General features: G+C 35.9%; 4 protein-coding genes across 5 annotated transcripts; 2 read left to right on the forward strand and 2 right to left on the reverse strand.

Moving 5' to 3' along the window:
• Positions 1 to 456: 456 nt before the first annotated feature.
• On the reverse strand, positions 457 to 3,109 carry LOC111785863 (scarecrow-like protein 21). The gene is made up of 2 exons (XM_023666226.1): positions 3,006 to 3,109; positions 457 to 2,818 (listed from the first exon to the last, which is right to left on the reverse strand). Exon 2 carries the CDS (start codon positions 2,706 to 2,708, stop codon positions 963 to 965), a length of 1,746 nt encoding a protein of 581 aa, XP_023521994.1. The 5' UTR covers positions 2,709 to 2,818; positions 3,006 to 3,109; the 3' UTR covers positions 457 to 962.
• Positions 3,110 to 13,398: 10,289 nt separating this feature from the next.
• LOC111789198 (calcium/calmodulin-regulated receptor-like kinase 1) lies at positions 13,399 to 17,275 on the forward strand. 2 transcript variants are annotated; one of them, XM_023669892.1, is made up of 9 exons: positions 13,399 to 13,806; positions 14,037 to 14,167; positions 14,243 to 14,609; positions 14,733 to 14,886; positions 15,027 to 15,153; positions 15,939 to 16,024; positions 16,118 to 16,189; positions 16,301 to 16,504; positions 16,723 to 17,275. In XM_023669892.1, exons 3-9 carry the CDS (start codon positions 14,296 to 14,298, stop codon positions 17,038 to 17,040), a joined length of 1,275 nt encoding a protein of 424 aa, XP_023525660.1. In that variant the 5' UTR covers positions 13,399 to 13,806; positions 14,037 to 14,167; positions 14,243 to 14,295; the 3' UTR covers positions 17,041 to 17,275. The 2 variants fall into 2 exon arrangements, with proteins under 2 accessions (XP_023525660.1, XP_023525658.1); XM_023669890.1 differs by lacking the exon at positions 14,037 to 14,167.
• Positions 17,276 to 17,924: 649 nt separating this feature from the next.
• On the reverse strand, positions 17,925 to 19,742 carry LOC111789197. The gene is made up of 2 exons (XM_023669889.1): positions 18,725 to 19,742; positions 17,925 to 18,629 (listed from the first exon to the last, which is right to left on the reverse strand). Exons 1-2 carry the CDS (start codon positions 19,401 to 19,403, stop codon positions 18,004 to 18,006), a joined length of 1,305 nt encoding a protein of 434 aa, XP_023525657.1. The 5' UTR covers positions 19,404 to 19,742; the 3' UTR covers positions 17,925 to 18,003.
• Positions 19,743 to 21,703: 1,961 nt separating this feature from the next.
• On the forward strand, positions 21,704 to 22,665 carry LOC111785454 (histone H2A.6-like). Its single transcript, XM_023665849.1, has 2 exons — positions 21,704 to 21,989; positions 22,179 to 22,665. Exons 1-2 carry the CDS (start codon positions 21,801 to 21,803, stop codon positions 22,395 to 22,397), a joined length of 408 nt encoding a protein of 135 aa, XP_023521617.1. The 5' UTR covers positions 21,704 to 21,800; the 3' UTR covers positions 22,398 to 22,665.
• The last annotated feature ends 519 nt before the right edge of the window (positions 22,666 to 23,184 follow it).

The raw sequence follows: 23,184 nt of genomic DNA on the forward strand, positions 1-23,184 counted from the left end.
CTAACACTATTTCCATAATCTCGCCTTGATGTATTTGAAAAAGAAGTGAAAGATAGAATAAGTGAATATAAAAACATGCATGATCGTGAGCATGATATTTAAATACATGTATGATCGTGGCCAATTATACTGGTAAGCATCCTGTCTAATTGAACAACTCCAAACTATACGGTTATGGTATTTGTGTAAGTTAGTCCTATAAGATAAAACGCCCTTAGAAGTTAGTTGGCAACTCTCTAGTGATGCTAGACTTATATGAACACAATGCTTCATGAAAAGCGTTTTTAATCACCAACTATGGTGTCTATGTGTTTCATTCTTGTAAGACCAAACACCGATCCACCCATTCTTGTAAGACCAAACACCGATCCACCCGTGAAATCCAAGTTTTTCTACGAGAAATGGGAAGAAATTACTATAGATACAACATTATTCTAAAAAAAATAATAATAATAATTTTTTAAATGAAAAGGGCCACTCCATTTTTTGGGGCACTATATATTTTCCTTCTATTTTTACCTTAGTAAAAAAGTGCTTAATCGAAGTTATCTTTGATCAAAATTACATTTACCTTAGGCTTCAGGTATTGGAGTTACTATCCAGCCTCAAATTAGGTACATTATTCTACTAAATCAAAATAGAAACATTACTCTTCGAAATATCGATTACATTCATGGAGGTCGTCTATGTGTTTTTCTCCCGCTCTTCAAACCATGATTCCTAACGAGGAAATCACGTGCTAAGACAACGATGTAATTTCGAGAAGAGCTCGGTGTCAATGGCAGTTTTGACTGAAAAATGGACCATTTTAGTTCAGCTGTCTGGTTGAATCTCCAGGCCAGTTCAATGGTTGATAGCAGCAGCTTCACCCGAGTACCACATCAGAGCAGAGCCCGTCAACGAGCCCCCCTGATACCCGGTCGTAACTAGCTCAGTCATCGTTTATCTGCATTCTTGTGCTCTCAATACCAGGCCGAGGCAGATATCAGGTTCCTGTTTTTCCATCCCAGCAGCATTGCTCCATCTTTTTCGACGAGAGTGTAATGCTCCGAATAGCACCTGAGCAGGCTCCTGATGACGGAGTTGACGTAAGAGCTCAAAGGGAACTGGCAGAACCCTGCCATTGTCAATCTTGTTTTCCACTTGCCGAAGAGCTCGTGGCATTCTTCTCGTTCCCTCCCCTCGCAAGCGATGACGTTAACGATATCTTTCGCCAAACAATGCTGCTCGATGTTGATACCCTTCTTGCTGTTCCTTGGTAGAGTGACATCAATGGACTCGAAGATTGCTAAGTAGTAATCTAAAGTTTCCACAAACCTGTTGAAGAAAGGGGTTGTGTTGGTGTTGGATTCTTGCTCTACCAAAGTTACTACCCTTGGGGACAATGACTTCACCATTCTCAGCAAACCGTCCCGTGGATTGTTTACGTCGACGCTTTCGTCGGGGGTATGATGAAGCTGCAAGGGGAAGTTTACAGCCAGAGCCTCCCCCGGTCTGATATCAAGCATACCACGCGTGACGTCTGGAGCGAAAACGGGTAATCCATGAAACTCTACTGGTATTCCATACTTCCTTGAGACTTCAGCCAACCGCCTCTCAACGACCTCCAACCCCTCACCACGGGCATACTTAGAAACGGGGTCGTCGATACCAGTTATTCTCACATGGGGAGCACCACCGGGCCTTGCTGCGAGTGCCTGAAGAAGAGTTAACCACTGTGTACCCTGAGTAATCTGGAAGTCTATAATGTGGATGCGATCTTCGTTTCTGCAGGCTTCAGCAATCGCCCCGTTAGCTGCCATGTAACCGAACTTCAAGTAAGGGCAGATTTCATATAGCATATGCATATAAGATAGCAAATCATCACTTGCAGGCTCTCTACAGTTTAGAGCACGGTATATATTCGCCCCCGACTCCTCTTTCCTTGCCACCAACCCTTCCACCATGTAAGCACCGAGACGCTGGATCGGTTCTCCGCTGATAGACACAGCACCTCTTGCTATGGCAACCAAGTTATCAAAATCCTCCATCCTGTTTTCAGCTAAAGCTCTTGCACACTCAATCAGCAACTCCTTCAAATTATCATATGGAAATCCTCCCTGCTGCAATATCGATTCATCCATCGATTTTTGGCGCTTCCCCAAGTGAACTGCTTGAGATCGCTGGCTTATCGACACTGGCAACGTCTGCAACTGTACAAGACTCGACTCACCCTGTCGATCTTGGCTCCATGAGTAGGACCTCTGGCCCATAATCTGTGGCCTGCTACTATCTCCAAACGAAGCATCAGGCTTACTCACAACTTCCTCATTATCCGGCCCCATAAGAACACTCTCCAATTGTTTCAACGTGTAGCTTATATTCTCGTTCGAGCATCCATCGTAAACAAACGCATTCGACCCCGGATTCAAATTCGACAACGCTATTTGATTAAAACTATTTGTTTCAAACGACGAATTACAAGAAGGACTAAGTCCAGAGAGATTCTCAGGGGAGTTCCTTTGATCTTGATTATCACTCACCGTAGTCTCCAGAAATGAATCCAATTCAAAATACGACGAAAAAATCGAAGAAGAGGCCGGGGAATTTCTAACACTAAATTTCAAGGGTCGAAGCAAGGTATTAGGTAAAGATGGAATAGAGGAATAAGGAGTACAAGAAACACCTGCACTATTGACTCCAAATCCAAACAGTTGATGAGAATCCATATTATGAACTTGGCATCACCTCTTCTACCAGAGAATTTATCGATGTTTCTCAGTAAAAACAAACAAACAAAATTTGTTCAATCTCACACAAAAGAAGAACAAAAATCAACCTGTGATCAACAAACAAACAAGAATGGCATAAGCTCTTTGCTCGATTCAAACAAGATGCGGCAAAACGAAACAAAAAAAAAAATCAATTCCCGATCTCATAAACACTTCCAAAACCTCGTGAATCAACAACAAAGAGGCGAGAAATGAGAACAGAACAGAGTATGAACAGGGGGATTCGATTCTTACCGGAGATTTAAGGATCAAAGTCGAAAAGATTGTGATTCAGATTGTGGATTTTTGGTGATGAATTAAGGGAAGAAGTTTTGAGAGATAACAGTGAAGAATCGAAGGGGATGATGTTGAAAAAGGGAAGATGAAGGGGGGAGGGGTTTTATTGTTCTTATGGGATTTAACGGTAACGGCGGGAACGGCGGGAAGGTCGTTGTTGTACTGTGGGGTTTGACGGTGTTGGGAAAGAACTTGACGGCGTATAGCTTCGCCGACCACACGGTGGGGAAACGACGTAAGCTCTGGCTTTTTCTTGAATAATTTTGAAAGCCACGCGCTTTTTAGGAAAGTGGCTGATACTTTCCATGGCTACTTGTGAGTGAAAGGTTATACATTTTTATTTAAATATAATTATAAATACATATATTTATTTATTTTTGTTTAATTTCATTTTTTAAAATTTATTTATTCTTAACCATTTTTTAAAATAATTTTAACTATGGAAAGAAGTAGTAAATATTAATTAAATAAATATTTTTGAGAATTAAAATTTTATTTTTATTTAAAATTAAATTAAAATCAATAATTCGAATAACTCAGACCAATTTAATTAAAAAATTTATAATTAGGTTAAGTTGAATTAATAATTGAATAACGTTTGTTTGAGTTGAAAAAATTTAATCTTAACAATTGGGTTCGGTCTAAAAAATGTCTCAACCCGACCCTACATAACCTACGAACACTTCAAAAAAAAAAAACGATGAACGTTTTATTTTCATATAGGTTTTCTTTAAGCTTTTCATAAAATAAAATAGTTTTAGTCTTTTTAGTTATTTAAATGGTTCTTTCAATCCCATTTCCCCACCCTTAGGGCAGTGAGTGGGGTTCACGCGCAGAGAAGTGGCAGTGGGAGTTGGACGCCACTTTCGTTTCCCCGTTGAAATTCTGACACATAAATGGCGCTAACGAGTCGAGAGCATTTTGGCGGGATTGGTGTCACGTGACATGCAGGTGACACTAGAAAATTTGAAATCCCTTTAAGGAAGTGGCGCCACGTGGACTTTGGTTTGCCACGAAAGCAGTGACACCATCCAAAATAAAGAATTAAAAATCAACGGGGAAACGTGGAAGTCAAAATCGAGACCTTTGACCATCCTTTAGATAATGACGTGTCACGCTCTTTAATTATCATTAATCAAAGGTCTTGAGAATAAGTCAAAGCGTAATCATTTCACCTTTTCAACTATTTTCCACTCTCTTTTTTCTTTTTTCCTATTAAACTAATAAAAATATATTTCAACTTTAAAAATAATAATTTAAAAAGTTAAAAAATACTCTTAATTTAAGATAAAAATCATTAATATTTTGTTTTTAAAAATGATTTAAAAAATAATACTTTTAATTTTAAAAAAAAAAAACTTTAAAAATGCATTTAAACTTTATAAAAAAAAAACATTTACAGACTATCACTTTTAAAAAATACTCATAAACTTTTTAAAGTAACATTAAAACGTTTATAGATAATGTATGAGGTGTCGATAAACGGTTTTCATTTATATATTAACTTTAAGATTTTTTTTTAATTTTTTTTTTGAGGTGTCGAGACGGTGTTGATGTTACCTTTAAAATACAAACTAAAAAAAGTTTTAAGGAAGAAGATTAGATTTTATAATTAAATAAAGATTAAATATATATATCTATATATATATAATTATAATCGATTTTACCGAAAAATAAAAAATGTTAAGATTATTTAATACAGATACGTAAGAGTTATTTGGTCAATTTTATTTTAAGGTTTTGTCTTAAAATAAATATTTAAAAGGTTTTAAGGAATATATTATTATATTATGATATATTTATAAAAAATAAAAAATAAAAAAAAATTAAAAGATAAATATTAAGTGAAAGAAAACATAATTTTTAATAATTAAAATCATCTAATTATTGAGTGATTGAAGGGGGAAATATAGAATCCACAAATAGTATTGAATCACTTCCAAATATATTTTTAGTCTGGGTTTTGTGGGTTTATTGGACCTTACGCGAGGTTTGTCTTCGTCAATCGAACGTCGCTTGTGCGGAATCCAAGCTTGTTCGACCACACACGCCGCCTACGCGTGCGGGTTCAATCATCTATGACATAACCGACTTACCTCTACACTAGGCTAGGTCATTCGGCTCGACCTTGCCTCTGCTTGAGGCCAAGGTCTCTCAATACAACGTCGCATCTCATCTTGTCATCTCGATCCCCATCAACATGATCCATATGTCTTGACACCATCCCGAGTCTTGGGTGTCGTCGGCTATCATAACTCACTCGATCATGCCATCAAGAACGGGCCCGCGTGTCGCTTATCTCATCGGGATGTTTCAAACATCCATCCATCCAAGTTCTATCAAGGCATTGGCCCTCCCGTGCCCGTGTCGTGTCATTTACGAATACCGTGCCAGATAGCGGGTGTATGTAGCATCCTCCAACACGCGGGCTGGGGCGCAATACCGGCACACTTGTGCTACTCGGTACTATCCTTAAAAAACTCATTTCAAAGGAAGTCGCATGTGACACACATATGCGCTATAGAGTAACTCGCTTAGGCCATAGGGCTCAGGGGTGGTGGAGAGCTAACACCATGGTATCCCTATAGTACATTGTGAGCTATTTCTAATCCATCAGGCATAGACATGATTTTGGTGAACAGCCATACGGTTTCATGCAGTGCCTGCCCAGTGTCCGATTGACACCAAATTTGGCGAGCATTCATATTTCATATGGACGGACCTAACTCCAGAACTGTATGCCTGAATTCCTTACAGAACCTCAACTTTTAGGTTAAGGCCCGGGACCCTACCGACCCTTCAACAAGCCTATCTTTGCCCCCCTTGTCTATTCGATGTCTCTATCTTGCTTATGTCTCGACTTGTCTTCAATGCCCACTCTGTGTGGTGTGTTAGATGATGCACCATTCTCCTCGGTCGCATCACGCATCATGGCACTCGTCTAGGCTCTCGTGTGGCCAGATGGGCGCCACTTGAGGATTGTCGCTTCTCTTGTCGCACCTACTCTCTTCATAGTTAGGTTGTGACCCCTAGCGTCCATGCTTGCACGCCACTCGATGCCTGGCTCTGATGCCATTTGTAACAGCACATTATGACTGCTAATAGATATTGTTTGATTTAGTTCGTTACTTATAGTTTTAAAACCATTAGATATGTGAATGGTGGAGGCGGATCCTATAGTTAGTAAAATTTAATGTTTAGATTAAGATCATTCATTACAAACGGACCAACCAAAGTCATAAAAGCAACCATTAGATATGTTTTTAGATCACGACCCATGACTCCCTCGATTAGCTCAATTACCTTTTCTTAAATTAAAGCGGAAGTAAGAATGAAGAGACCCGAAGACATGAATCCGGTAATGATCAAGCTCGAAGAATAAAAAAAGAGAATCGAAATTGAAAAATAATAAAGAACTCCACAAGATCTGGAATGAGGAGAGGAATTGGGTTAAGGAGCATTCTTCTTGCTCGTAATATACCCCTCAGCCCAATTCAAATAAGACAATATCTGTTAGTGGTGGACTTAGACGGTTTCAGTTGTACCACATCCCTCACTTTGTACATAAACATAAGTCTCGTTACATTTCAAAGCACGTTTTGACGGCGCAACGACAACATACCATTCACATATGAACCAGATATTAACGAAACATTTTAAAAAATATTTTTGAAACAAATTTAGATCAAATATAAAATTCATGTTATTTTATTTGTATTAATTTTGGAAAAAAAAAAAAAAATCTTATCACTACCAACTCAGCGCCACGTAGCTAAGACAATCAACAAATATTCTTCCAAAAATTCAAAATATAATGGGTCAAAAATAAACACAAAATCCACGTGAGAAATGTGACGTCGGTGAAGAGGCCGAAAGATAGGGTGTTCACATGTATTAATCCACGTGTTTCTTACACTATCCAATTCTGTAGAAGTCAAATTGCCACGTCATCTCTCCGACAATGTTTCAACACAAACCACAAAACTTTATTTAATTAATTAATTTAATCAGAAAACTTTAATTTTTTTTTTTATATATTGAGTGGTTGGAGAACCCATTATAACAAAAAAAAAAAATTAATTTCAAAATGTATTTTTTAAAATTAATAATATATTCAGGTTGGTTCGGTGCCACTAATCCACCCATAAATTAGTGTATAACCTAACTCAAACCGTATGGGTTCAGTTGGGTTAGGTTGATCGAATTTTTCAGGTTATTAGATTTTTCGAACGCCTCTACTTTTCCATTTAATTCTCAATTTTTATTTTTTCATTTATGTTAATTCATGTATTTTCTTTTTCTTCTTTCTATATATTTTTTTATTTTTTTATTAGTTAATGTGATGGATTTATCATAAATTTTATTTATTAGCTATTTTTTAATTCAAGCTTTATTTATTAGTTAATGGAATGGCTTCGGCCCATTTGGCCCATTGAGGCTTGGGCTTTTTACAAAAGCCCATAAGTTTGTAAGATAAGGGTTTCTTATATAACTAACTATTCATATAAATAATTTTATTTTGGTTAAATATATAACATATTTTACATATAATTTTATTTTTTTTATTTTATATATAACATATTCTAAGTTTATTTTAAAATATAGATATTGTAGAGTAATTCACGAACCCTAACGTCCAAACTCTAACCTTTATAAACTCGATTACATTAAAAATGTTGGCTAAGTATCCACTAAACCACGTGTAGTTTTTGTTTGGTTACTTAGGTTTACAGATTCAGTAACTCAATATCATATATATCACGTGTACTAGTTTCTTCTCCTGGAAGCTTCGTCTTCTATTTTCCAACATCAATAGAATAGAGAAAACTTACAGAAAATTGATCGAAGACCCATCTATTCATATTCCTTTCTATCCAATATATAATGAGACTTCTCACGTCTCGTTATACAATTGTGTCAGAAACGATCCTATAATTCAATTGTTTGTGGTCCCTATGTTCATTCAACTCTTCATGGTATGGATCCATGTGCCCATTGCTTCCAATATAATATTCCTTTTCTCTTCCGTCCCAAATCATACCATTTTTTAATATATTAAAAAATAATAAATTAATAAAATTATCGACTCTCTAGGTATAATATTGTCAAATTTGAGTATAAGCTTTCATCCATTTGTTTTGGGTTTCTCCAATGCCTCACATCAATGAAGAAAGTATTTCTTGATTATAAATCCATGATCATTCCCTAAATTAGCCGATGTGGGACTTTAATCCAACCCTTGTAACTTTATATGTTAATTATTATTATTATTATTATTATTATTATTATTTTATAATTCTCAATTTTTTATAAATATTTATTTGGATCATTTTATTGAAAGCTTTGTAATGTGAATTTAATAAAAACGTTTAACCATGCATTTTTTAATTTGAGCATTTAATATATAACACAAATTTTATTACATAACTTTTTTTTTATTTATACACTATAAAATTTAAATAAAAAATTGCAAAATTTAAAATAGGAGTAGAATATTAAAAAATATAGGGACTAAAAAATAAAAATTAGGATATTAAATAATTAGATTTTTATTTCACTTAAATTTTTGTTTTTAATTACAATATTTGTCAAATCCAATCTATTATTATTATTTTTTTAAAATTTTTAAAGTTAAATAAGAAGAGTTTTGTTTGCATTTAAATAATTTAGTAAACATTAAACGTCATCTTTATAATGATTATATATTCAAATTATTTGTTTTATAATGATTTATATTCGAATTATTTGTTTTATAAGATCACGATGAATACGTCCATATGAACGTCTTTTCTATATTATAATGTGATTTGACTTAATAATATTTTCAAGTAAATATATCCATAGTTTTGTAAATAATAATAATAAAATGGCTATAATTTCGATCATGATCGGAGTGCAATTTGTCGTAGTCTCGTTATTCTAAATTATAATATTTATTATTCTAAATTGCAAATAAAATAATAGTGATTTCCATGTGAAATTATAGAAAGAAATTTGAGGTATGGATTTGATCCACTCCATCCGTTTTCACTCATTCATCAGTCGATCAGTTTTCACTCATTTATCAGTCGTGATTATTGAGTGAAAGTGTTCATATAACTCGATAACTCGACCAATTTGAATTACTTAACTTAAATTATAGTGATTGGATTAAATTATTTATTTATTTGGGTTTGACTGAATTTTTAGTAAATCGAAAATTTAGTTCGATTTATGGGTTGATATTTTTTTGTCGTGTTAATCTGACTATGTGATATCCCACATTGGTAAGAGTGTGGAAACATTTCCCTAGCAGACGCGTTTTAAAGCCTTGAGTGGAAGCCCAAAGAGGATAATATCTGCTAGCGGTGGACTTAGGCTACTACAAATGGTATCAGAGCTAAGACACTGGACTATGTGCTAGTGAGGAGGTTGTTCCTTGAAGGGGTAGACACGAGGTAGTGTGTCAGTAAGGACGCTGGCCTCAAAGAGGGTGGATTTGGTGGGGGCCCCACACCAATTGGAGAAAGGAACAAGTGCTAGTGAGGACACTCGGACGCAGCCCTAAAGGGGGTGGATTTGGTGGGATCCCACATCAATGGGAGAAAGGAACAAGTGATAGTAAAGACGTTGAGACGCATTTTAAAGCCTTGGGGGAAGGCTGAAAGGGAAAATCCAAAGAGGACAATCTCTGCTAGCGGTGGATCTTGACCGTTACAAACTAACTAAAAAACAAGGATCCAACTTAACCTAACTTGGGGTAGACACGGGCGGTGTGCCAATAAGGACGCTAGGCCACAAAGGGGGTGGATTTGGTGAGGGACCCACATGGATTGGAGAAAGGAACAAATGTTGATGAGAACACTGGGACGCGTTTTAAAACCTTGTGGTCCCCGAAAGAGAAAGCCCAAATAGTATGGTATCTGCTAGCAGTGGACCTGAGCCTTTACGGACAAGTATGATTTTTTGAAATAATTAAAAAAAATAAATAAATGAAAGTATTATTATTTTTTTAATAAATAAACAAAAACAATAATAAAAATCCCAACATTCCTGAATTTCTTGTTTTTCTATCCGTTATCTGTTAGGATTTATTAATATATTAAATTGATCGTGGCCTCCATGAAGGGACCACCGCCGAGGCCTTTCTAGTTAGTTGTGACTTTAAATAATCCAACCAATTTATTATCTTATATAATTTTTTTTCAATAATTCCATAACTTAATTAATTAATTAATTAATTAATTCAGCTCCCTATTTTTCATTATTTCTACTCTATTTTCCTACTTCTATAAATTCATTTAATTCATTAATATAAATGTCCAATCTCTATCATATAATAACTTAAATTTTATAATTTATAAACACATTTTAATATTGTACAATTGTATTACTAAATTATTATTTTGTGACGAAATTAATTTTGTACCTATACTTATTTAATTTATTTTAAACTATAGTGTTATAAATTAGGATGTAATTCAAAATTTCGAAAATGACATTAAAACTAACCTATTTCATAACACCCACAATTATTGCTTCAAAAAAATTATTTAAACATTTATTGATATTGATTCAACCAATTGTTTTTTTTTAAATGGTTCTCGACCCATCTACATTTTCATACTGTTACGGATACAAAATTAAAAATAATGCTATCGTAAATTGGATTGACGTTGTCGATGAATTTGCTTTAATTAGTGGCGGAGAGTAAGCAAACTACGTTCATTGAACGGATTTGTGGTTGAGTCAATAGCGTTATGCTCTGGGTTTCGCTGCATGTGTTATTTTCTGTGCGTGTCTGTGTCTGTGTCACAAAGCTTGAATAACAAATATTTGATGAAATTCTTTGCCTCACAGTGTTTTTAATCGAATTTAGTTTTTGTTTAAGGTTTCAAAAATGAGGTGTTTAGTCTTGAATATTTAAATATAATTTTTTAAATTAATTTTTATTGGGTCTCTAAATAATTATATATAAAAATTAGTAATCATTTTTAATATAAGTCAAGTTGTTGCATTTGCATGTTCCCCCAACAGTGAGGTCACTTACGTACTCAAGTAGTTCTGTGCTACTACATTTTTCGGGTTAAGACAAGACATTTTTGTACGGTTGACGACGACATCGCAATTCAAGACCATGACACATGCATAGAGTAGTAGTATTTATTTTCGTAGACTTAGTTTAGAACCGGATGTTTTTAATTTAAACATTTATTTATTTTATTTAGTCTTTTGTTGTGTCGTTTTTAAATATATTTTTAAAACACAGTCATGCTGAAAGTTACGTTTTATGAAAGCTAAATGAAGTATTTCCATATTTAATGTTTATGATAGTATGTAGTAACGACCTTAAATTAAATAGAAAATTTTGGATAGTTGCAGTAATTATGAACTCTACTTATCCTTAAATTAGAATTTAAATTGTTAAATCTTAGATCGAATAGGAATAGAGTGTTAATGAATCCAGCCCAACTCGCCCATAATCTTTTTGGTCGGGTCATTTATTCAAATTTTTTGTTTTTAATAAAAGTAACCGTCACAAAAAAAATGTATATTTATTTATTGTCAAAATATATATAGTCAAAAAATTAATTTCTAAATGGATAAAAGAAATTACTTTTAAGAATATATATATATAGTAAAAAAATTAATTTCTAAATGGATAAAATAAATTATTTTTAAGAATGGTCAGATAATAAATAATTATAAGATTAAATATAAATATATTTATATATAATTATACATTTTTAAATTTAACAATAAATTAGGTTGGTTCGATTCAATTCAATATAGTTTTAGGGAAACTCATTGTGAGATCCCACCTTAGTTGTAGAGAGGAAGAACACTCCCTATAAGACGTGGAAACCTCACCGCAACAGACACGTTTGAAAATTGTAAAGTTGACGGCGATACGTAACGGGCTAAAACGGACAAATACCTATTAGTGGTGGGCTTGAGCTGTTACAGATGATATTAGAGCCAGACATGGGGCGGTGTGCTAGCGAGGACGCTGGGTCCCAAGGGAATGGATTGTGAGATTCCGTATTGATTGGAGAGAAGAACAATACATTCCTCAATACGTAATAAGTCAAAGGGGGACGGGCTTGAGCCGTTACACGCCATGAACGTACCCAGTCTATAGTTTATTTGAACCCGACAAATTGAGTTATCGAGTTTCTCAGGTCACCAGATTTTATCAACGCCCCTACCAATATATATATATATATATGAGATTAGGTGTGTTTGGTGGACAATTCATCAAAATTTCCAAACCCATAAACTACCAAAATCAACAACCACTTCACTTTCCCTAACCCCTTCTTAATTAGTGTTACCATTACTTAATTTTCTCATAATCTTAATTAATATCATTGTCTAATTTTTTATTTTATTTTTATTTATTTATTTATTTATGTAGGATATTATCTTTTCACCAACTCCACTTATAATAATTTCAACGTCACTTTTAAAAGTCATATAATTTTTTAAAAGAAATGAACAAATATTCGATAAAATAATTAATATTTTAATTCAAATATTCAACCAAAATAGTGTACTCGTGTATCAGATTTTTGTATGTACCATAATCTTCGTGTGTTATACAATACAGTGATGTTTGGCTACACTAGTACAATTTTGCAAATTAGGGTTTGCTTTGAATATAACTCAAACCATACTTTATGTATGGTCTTCGAGTATCAGATTTGTATGTACTTCTGGTATTTTGTGTGTTATACAGTACAGTGATGCTGGCCACACCGGTACAGTTTTGCAAATTAGGGTTTGCTTTGAATATGACTCAAACCTGCTTTGTGTATGGTCTTCAAGTATCGGTGTTATATAGTACAGTGATGTTGGCCACACCAGTACAGTTCTTGTAACGACCCAGGTCCACCGCTAGCAGATATTGTCCTCTTTGGACTTTCCCTTCCGGGCTTTCCCCCAAGGCTATAAAACGCGTCTACTAGGGAAAGGTTTCCACACTCTTATAAATTGTGGTTTGTTCTCCTCTCCAACCAATATGGGACATCACAGTTCTGCAAATTAGGGAACTTGCTTGTGTATGGTATTCGTGTATCATATTTGTATTTACCCTGGTGTCTATGAGTTATATGATGTTGGCCACACCAGTACAGCTTTACAAATAAATAAATAAAAAAAAAGCAAGAAATAAATTAGTAACCGAAAAATAACTGTAAGAATGTTTTTTGAAAATATTAAAAAAATTAAATTTAGAGGGTTTTATTATTATTATTATTATTAATTTAGAATTATATTAGATAAATTATGAAATTATAATGGAAAGTGAAAAGCATTAAAGGGTGTGCAGTGGTGGAGGGTATAATTGTTAAAAGAAACTCATAACCCGATGCCAATTGTGGGCAACATCAGAAACTTCATTCTCTACACGCGTTGAGTCGAGTCCTTTCAGTCCTTATCAGTTTCATTTCCTTCGCAATAATAAGAACAGCAAAAGAACACCCAAAATCCGAATCATTTTTGTTAATTCCTTCCCTTTTTTGCAATTCTGCTGATTGTAATATACTTCAACTTCAACTTCAACTTCCCCACATAAAAAAGTAGACGACAGATCGTATTTCGCGACTCTGGGAGTTACTTCACAACCATTTTCCTCTCTTTTTCCTCCCTCCGATTCCTTTCTCTCACTTGTTTTCTTCGAATCTCACACCATTTTCCCTTGTTTTTCTCTCTTTTCTTCTTTGCGACGCTACCCATCTCTCTGAATTTCCCATTTCGATGAAATCAGTTCGATTCGAAGGTATTTTCTTACTTGTAATGTCAATTCTGTTGATACCCAGTTTGTATTTTCTGAATGGATGAGGAAGATACTCGTTTCTGCTTTGTTTACTGTTGATCTGTTTTCTGGGTTTGGTTTGTTCTTGTTCTGAATGATTTGGTATAGAAATCGGTGACCCATTTGGCTGGATTTTGTGTTTTTTTGCTTTTTCTTTGTGCTGATTTTTAGGAAATTGATGGTTTGAACTTCAGATGTTGATTGTTATGCTTGAGAATTTCGTGAAAATAAGATGCAGATCAAGTGTTTGATGAATTGTCAAAGAAGCTGGTGTGAAATCTGAGTGATGTTATGATAATTCATGCTTTTGGAGAAGAAATGAACTGTTGTTCTTCTTTCCCTGAAGATGATTTGCTCTTTCTACAGTGAGTTTTCTCTCTTATGAATCTTCTTTTTGCAGGGCTGTAATGGATTAAGCTATTGGATTGACAATTGGGAAGCAAAAAGGAGGAGATGAAAGGGGAGTCATCTGGGTTGATTATTGGGATTTCAATAGGAGTTGTGATTGGTGTTCTTTTGGCGATTTTGGCTCTCTTTTGCTTTCGGTATCAGCGGAAACGTTCACAGATAGGAAATAGCAGTTCCCGGAGGGCGACGACGATTCCTATCCGGGTCAATGGTGCTGATTCGTGCACTATACTATCAGACTCAACCTTAGCTCCAGAGTCTCCTGTTAAATCTGGCCATAATGGCATGTCTCACTGGCTTGATGGATTGAGGAAAAGTAACGTGGTAGCAGCTTCTGGGATACTTGAGTATTCTTACAGGTGTGTTATTGAAACTTCGTCGTGACATGTTTGGTGAACGATCTTTTTTTATCTCGTTATCGTGTAGGATAAAGAGTGGCTTGGTAGGACCTTAGAGTTTCGTTTAATTCTTGGATATGGCAGGGATCTGCAAAAAGCTACATCCAATTTCACGACTGTAATAGGACAAGGAGCGTTCGGTCCTGTTTATAGAGCTCAAATGGCTAGTGGTGAAACGGTTGCGGTTAAGGTGCTTGCAACTGATTCCAAACAAGGGGAGAAGGAGTTCCAAACAGAGGTGATCATTATTCTTTTCAAATGTTATTGACTAAAACCATTGAGTTCAGCAGATTATTTATTCTGATTCATGAGACATATCTTCTTCTTGATGCTTTTTATATATCTGATCCATCCATTTAACGTTATTCGGTTTACTAGGTTATACTACTCGGAAGGTTGCATCATAGGAACCTCGTAAATTTGGTTGGATACTGTGCCGAAAAAAACCAACACATACTTGTATATGTATATATGAGCAAAGGAAGCTTGGCTTCTCACTTATACGGTAAGAAATCGAACATGTCGTACAAGCATTAGTTAACTTATTGCAGAATGTGTTAAACATAGTAGTCAATAAAGGTTGTGTAAATAGTAAAGGGCAGAGAGAATGGATTCACGCTATTGTGGCCACCTTCCTAAGATTTAATACCTACGAGCGACCTTAATAACTAAATGTAGTAAGGTTACCGTAACAGCCAAAGTCCACCGCTAGCAGATATTGTCCTCTTTGGGCTTTCCTTTCTGGACTTCCTCACAAGGTTTTTAAAACGCATCTACTAGGGAGAGTTTCCACAAGGAATGCTTCGTTCCCCCTCCAACCGATGTAGGATCTCATAATTCACCCCCCTCGAGGGCCCATCGTTCTCGCTAGCACACTTCCTGGTGTCTAGCTCTAATATCTTTTGTAACAGCTCAAGCCCACCGCTAGTAGATATTATCCTCTTTGGACTTTCCCTTCTGCGCTTCCCCTCAAGGTTTTCAAAACACGTCTTCTAGGAAGAGGTTTCCACACCCTTATAAGGAATCCTTCGTTTTCCTCTCTACCTGATGTGGGATCTCACAGTTAAAACGGTTGGCCTGTGAGATTTGACGAAGTGCGTAGAAGCTAGTCTGGATACTCCTGGATAAAAAAAAAAATGAAGAAGAAGAAGCAAACATAGAGTTTTGTAACATCTTTCTTGAATGGGGACGTCTCCTTTATGAAGGAACATCTTCTTTTGGTTAAAATGATGATACATTGACTTCTTCAACTGTTTCTTGGAACCTGATACACACTGTTCGGTTTGCTAGGGGTGAAGAATGAACCACTGAGCTGGGAACTGCGGGTTCGTGTGGCATTAGATGTTGCACGGGGACTGGAATATCTCCATGATGGTGTAAGCTAAGATATAACCTTGATGGACACTGGGATTACTAGCTTCTTCAACCGTATATTTCATTCATGTGGTGTTTTTGTGACATTACTGCAGGCAGTTCCACCAGTAATACACCGTGATATCAAGTCTGCAAATATTTTGTTGGATGATTCCATGAGAGCTAGGGTATGTTTTCCCCTTTAATTTGTGGAAACTTTATGCAGAAAGAGTCCATTGTAAGAGCATCTAATCGATATTTGTTTATTCTTTTTGTCTGCTTACTCTTGATCAAGCCAGGTTGCCGATTTCGGGCTTTCTAGAGAAGAGATGGTCGATAAACATGTATCCAATATTCGTGGAACTTTTGGGTACCTAGATCCTGAATATATATCTACAAGAAAATTCACGAAGAAAAGCGATGTTTACAGTTTCGGAGTATTGCTTTTCGAGCTTATAGCTGGCAGAAACCCGCAGCAAGGCCTTATGGAGTATGTCGAACTTGTAAGTTCTCTCTCTTCTCATCGTCATCACTGGTACTTTCGACCAAAAAAGTTATTTTATGACTCCGTTCTTGAATGGAAACTTTTTATAAAACAAGAGGCTGGTTTCGACTCCAAGTTAAGGCCATAATTACAATAACTTTTCGAGTTCTTTTCGAAATACGCTCGTGTACTTTCACAATCCCCAACTTATATGTATTTTCATTATGAGATGTTTAGGCAGCCATGACTTCAGATGGGAAAGTTGGGTGGGAAGAAATCATGGACGACCGTTTAGATGGAAACTTTAATATACAAGAGCTGAATGAAGTTGCAGCTCTAGCATATAGGTGTGTCAACCGTAGCCCCCGAAAACGACCTACCATGAGAGACACCGTACAAGTGATCTCACGTATTATTAACCTGAGGCTCGAACACAAGCACCATAGAAAATCTCTGTCAGCCACGACAGATGAAGTAACTGTCGATATCGACCACGTCTCCGAGCACTTTAGAAAGGATTCAATGGACAGTGCTTCGGATACCAATGAACTTTAGACCCTAGCTTCCCTTTTTGGTGGTTTTTCTCTTGATTGTTTGTCTTGTAGTTCATATTCTCTTTGATCTTGTGTATGATAGTTGATTCTTTCACTCTTTTAATGACTGAAATTTTGTACATTACTGAATATAGAAAACTTTGTAAAGTTTCTTCACTGTAATGACCCACAATTGTTACAAGAACTCTCCTCGAGTAGTTTGTGAATGAAAATATCGAAATATTGTTACGACCTTACTTGAACAGGAAACGTTCTTAGGTTGTACAACTGTGTGTCGTTCCGTTCTAGGAAAACGACAAATATTGTTTCTTTTTGTCCCTTTCCTGTGAGCTGCAGGTAGTTCTTAGAGAAACAATCATCTTCTTCTCTAGTGTTCTTGTCCATAAAAATCTACCTTCGCCATTAATGATCAATGTGGACTTTTCTGAGAGAGAGCGCCAATCACGGCGACGACTGAGAGAGTTTCAGTGCAGTTAAGAACAACAACCTCTGTGAAACTGATATAGGTGTTGGAGAATAAATGACTCTTGAGCAGCAGACATTTCCTAGCTGCAATCACACCTAGAACTAGCTTGATCTTCTTCTCGATTTCTTCGATTTCGTTAGCTTATACGACTCTTACTGATATGAGATCGAGTTACTCACATCGACAATAGGAAAAACGTCGAAAAGTCGGTTTTGTAAGTGTAAAGAAAGTCCTCGTCCCTTGAGTAACAGGGAACTTCCTTGTCGTCTATGAAATCGACATTGCTACGACAAGTGGAGCTCTCCCCACACGAGTCAGCCAAAAGTTTCAAATTTTGAATTCGGGTTCATCTACTCTCAAACCAACCCCATTCAAACATTTAAGACTCATTCAATATCTACTGTCCAAGAAATCTATCATCTTTAAAAGCTGTACTGTTCTGATGCATCAGTAAAAGTAAATGCTCTGTTCTGATACAAACTCAACACCAAATTCTGTTCATGGTTTGAAAATTACAACAAAACAAGGAAGCAAAGCTCTATGATTAAGCAAATAAAGCTCTTGAATGTTGGAATGTAATCCCACTTTGCCAGCCAAAGAATCAAACCCTGTTTGCCCAACAATATCTTGTATGTTCTCCAATGGCCTATGAACTCTCCCAGCTATCACTCTACAGATTATCAATGCTTTCTTCACCGAGCTTTCGTTCTCCGTTTCGACGGCTTCAAAAGCTTTTCCGCTCGTTGAAGTCGTAAAAACTCCTACTTCTTTCATATCCTTCTTTTCTGAGAAACCATTCCTTATGATTCTGCAGACATTGCATTTCTGTGATATGCAGAGGCTGGTGGAGCCATTTAGTCCAAGAGAGCAAGCTAACGTTGTCCCGAAAAACCTCAATAGCTCGTTCCCATCGACGAGGCATCGAGGGTGTTTCTTTGAGAGCTTGCTTGCTTTGATCTTCACTGTTTCCCTGTATTCTTCAAATCCTGCTAATGTTTTCTGCATATTGTGAACTTTGAAAACTCGTTCGATTCGGTTTCCATTGTTCTCCGACTTTGAAAAGTTTGTTTGACATATCATTTCGACGATTTTCCTCGATGAATCGCTCTCTACAAGCTCAGCAACTGAGAAAAAAGAATGAAACAAGCAACTCCATGAAGGCTTGAACTCAAAACAAGAAAAACATTGAATGAACTATGTGTAAGAACATCTATCTAACCAGCATGCTTGGAGAGATGGTGACACTCAGCAGCCTCCAGTTTGTAGAACTGTTCTCCACATTTATGGCAAGTAACTGCCGAGAACGTGTTATCGCTCGACTTGGTTAGCGGCGAGAACCTTCTGCTTGTATGAACTTCCCTACCCCCCTTAAATTTTGCAGTACTCCCAGCTGGAGAGGCATCCATATAAGATAAAGGAGAAGGAAGCTTTCTTGCAGAAGTCATGGAGTTGGAGTTGATAGCAAAGTTCTCCCCCGGACCGGGAGTTCCGGGCCTAAGAGTACCAAAAAACGGCGAATCTCCGCCCCCACCTCCTCCAAAGCCAGAATTTCCCACACCCTCTAAGTGGAAGCCACCAAAACCAGTGATCTTGAGCTCACACTTGGAGTTGCTGAGTATTACTTCATGAGCAATCGGGTTGAGAAACTCGCTGCTACCGATCGATCTCGGGCTACAAATCGGTGGATTCTCCATGTGTCTCTTGCTTCCATGGATGACATCTTTGAGATTTGCTATGGACCTTGAACAACCTGATCTTCCAGAAGAACACCCTGACTTATTGGCTGCTTTCTTGGTTGTGATTGTGTTGAGTTGCTTCCTGCTCTTTGGATCATAGACTTCTGATGGCTCTGGTTTGCAGGGGAAGGACTTCTTCAAAGAAAACCAAACTGTTGGCATTTTTCTCCAAACTTAAAAAACTTTCATATCATTACATTATCCGTCCCCATTTTACGGTCCTCCGCGTCTCAAAGTCCAACCGCTAAGCTCTCGAGGCAGAAGTTTCAGACCAAAACATGTCGAGAAGACGACGACAACGACGGAGGAAACAGAGCAGCTCTGGTAGAGAACAGAGAGAGATGAAGAGGAAAACAGATATATATAGAAAACAAAGACTTTTTTGATTGTGTTAAGTTGTTGAAGAAAGATGCTCTGTTTGTTGGGAGGATGAGTGAATTCAAGCATTCAGCTCTGTCCGGTGATAATGAGGAAGCAAAACACTATTGTGTTCATTCACGTATTGGGCTTCTTAAATGAACACGACTCTCAGCCGACGTGGGACTTTCATCCACTAACACCTCCCTTCAAACAAAAAACGTCTCACCTTAATCGAGGTTCGACTCCTTTTCTTTTGGAGTCGTTTGTTCGACATTTGAAGATTCTATTGGCATGGTTAAGTTTAAGACATGGTTCTGATACCATATTAAATGAACACGACTCTCCACAATAGTATGATATTGTCCACTTTGAGCATAAACTTTCATAATTTTGTTTTGGGCTTCTCCAAAATGACTCCTACCAACGAAGATAGTATTATTTGATTATAAACTCATGATCATTCCCTAAATTAGTTAGGTGGGACTTTCATCCACCAACCCGGCTTTTAGCTATTGGGACGGTCCATATACTTTCTTGTTGATTTTTTTTTTCTTTCTAAAATTTAATAGATATGTGTTTTTTTTAAAGAATTAATTAGAAAAATAAATAAATTTGTTGTAATATTTGGGAGCGTACTTTGTCTAAAAAAATACTCTTATCACAATCGCATTTTGATGGTGCGGACTTGCGATGATGCAGCACTACTCCCTTCCCAGCAACAAGTGAGTTAAGCCTATTCGTTCTTCCGTCGCCTACGACCAAGTGACATATGCTCGAGCCTCTAACCCCGATTCAAGAAGGAAATTTTAGAAAATGGGGCAGAGAGATTTCAAAAGAGAGTTTTGGAAGCAAGATTTGAGAAATTGAAATTTGTGATAGATGAGAATGCAAGCAAAAGACAACAAGAACCATATAATTTTGGAGAAATTGACGACTGCTTCCAAAAGTTTCAATAATATTCTTAAAACTTTCAAANAAAAAAAAAAAAAAAAAAAAAAAATTGAAAATACTTTTACCTATTACTATTTTGTTTAAAAAATATTATTAAATTTTTAATAATATTTCGAAAAATGTCCTTAAAGGTTAAAAAGTTTCATTGATATCTTCCTATTTTTTAAAAAATTAAAAAAATAATTTTACAATCATGAAATTTTAAAAAGTAAAATTAACCCTTTTTATCCTATATAAAAAAAAAGATGTTAATATTACTTTTAGAAGTTAACTTTGAAACGTGGTATTAACAATAAAAATATTATTTTATTTATTGTTAAACGGGAAAGAGATAGAAAGTGAGGAGATATTTTTTTCCCACTAAATGGGGACGGGGACCGAGATGGGGAAGACCTCCTAACCTCATCCCACCCCGTGGACATTTATTCAACGGTGATTAACATCTTCTTTTTTTTTTTTTTTTTTTTTTTTTTTTTTTTTTTTTTTTCTTCATCATGAGGTCAAACATTCAAAATTTGATATCGAGATACCACTTAAATAACAGCGATTAGAGGGTCAACCCAATTTATTTAACATAAATGTTTTCAAATTTTTTAAGAAAATATTTGAATTTCTCTAATTTATATTAATATTAAATTGCTAAATATCATGTCACATAAATTTGCTAATTATAATTGAAAATAATTAAAATATAAGAAATTAAATTTAAAACTTAATATTAGAGACTAAAATTTTAAAAATTCACTAAATAAAGGAAACTATAAATAAATACATATTTTCACGATTTAATTTAATTTTAAAATTTAAAAATTCGTAAATAATTTTTAATTGAAAAATTCTCATAAATAAATAGTTTAACAAATTATATGAATTAATTAGGACTAAATTATAATTTTTAAATTTGTAATTAATTATGAAAAAAGGGGAAAAAAATGGAGGGACCATCCCGCCAATTCACTCAAGACGCTGACGTAACCATTCAATCGCGCCATCTAGTACGAAAATCGAATCCCAAATCAGATCTGGACCGTGCCATCACTCATCCATCCGACGGCCACAAATCTCGATCCGCGTACTCAGCTTTCATTGGCTCATATCAAAAGACTCATCTCACTATATATACCAAATACTGTCTGCCATCCTTCGTGTTTATTTATCGTTCTCTCTCTCGCGTCCTCGCCGGAAAATCGCCTCCAATTTTCTCTGCTTAGGTTTTCTTTGTCTTTTCCGTCCAACCGATCTCATTCAATGGCCGGCAGAGGAAAAACCCTTGGATCTGGAGCCGCCAAGAAGGCTACCTCGAGGAGTAGTAAAGCCGGGTTGCAGTTTCCCGTCGGTCGTATTGCTCGTTTCCTCAAGGCCGGCAAGTACGCCGAGCGTGTTGGTGCCGGTGCCCCTGTCTACCTCGCCGCCGTCCTTGAATACCTTGCCGCTGAGGTATGTTAATTAATTGAAAGTTATTTTCAATTTGATGTGGGGTTTTCTGGATTGAGTTCTCCTCGTGGATCTAGGGTTTCGAAATTTTCCCCAATTGGCTTCCTCTTTCTTAAATTCCCCCTAACCTTTTGAGAATTTTGATTGATTTTATTATTTTTGCGATTAACTCGAGGGGTTTCTGATTTTTAGGTTTTGGAACTCGCTGGAAACGCTGCTAGGGATAACAAGAAGACGCGTATTGTTCCTCGTCACATTCAGCTTGCTGTACGTAACGATGAGGAGTTGAGCAAGCTGTTGGGGGATGTGACTATTGCTAATGGTGGTGTTATGCCCAACATTCACAATTTGCTTCTGCCCAAGAAAACAGGAACTTCATCAAAGAACGCCGGTGGTGATGATGAACCCTAGATTTGTTTGTAATAGAAAAGGGAATGAAACTGAATCATTGAATGTTGATGACATGTGGCTCTGGTCAAGATAGTGCTCTTCTTACTTCGTTAGATTTTTCAATTTTCGTTTCTCTTTTTTCGACATCTATTATTTTCCTTAGGTTAAAGATCTTTTGCTTATGGAATTTGTAAAAGTCCCAAGGAGTAGTGCTAGAATTTCACCTAGTGTTGTGAATATCATCATCATCATCTATTAATATCACCGCCTACTTTTTGTTCATCCTGTAGATGATGCATTTTTATTCTGGGTTTTCATAACTTTGGTTTTGTGAATTATCCCTTAAGAATGAGTTGAAATTTGAATCAAGCCAAGCTTTCTCCCTTCCTGTTTTGTCTAGTGGTGGTGAAATATTTTGCTGCTGTTCTTGTTCGCAGGTTCTTTTAGGTGGTTGTTTCTCTGATATTAGGGATATTATGGATCACTTAGTTCTTATTTCGATAACTGAATAGATTGTGTGTGTCAACTTATTATGGTAATTTTTTGTGGTTTGTGATGTGCCATTTTTTATGTTTTGAACTTTGGATAATGTCTTTAGACAGCCACTTCTAGAATGGTTGTTTGGGTAATCTAGAATGGTATCATTATATTAGGAAGGAGAGGAAATGTGAATTTATGGAGTATATATGAATTGCTTTGCTCTATTTAGAGAAAAAGATATTTGTTTTCATGTTATATATGTTCCTAGGGCTAAGTTTTGGAAGAGTGCAATTTTAGGGATGTTAGGCTTAAATGGTAAGTGCATTGG

This window comes from Cucurbita pepo, chromosome LG02 (assembly GCF_002806865.2).
Source record: "Cucurbita pepo subsp. pepo cultivar mu-cu-16 chromosome LG02, ASM280686v2, whole genome shotgun sequence".
Lineage (NCBI taxonomy): Eukaryota > Viridiplantae > Streptophyta > Magnoliopsida > Cucurbitales > Cucurbitaceae > Cucurbita > Cucurbita pepo.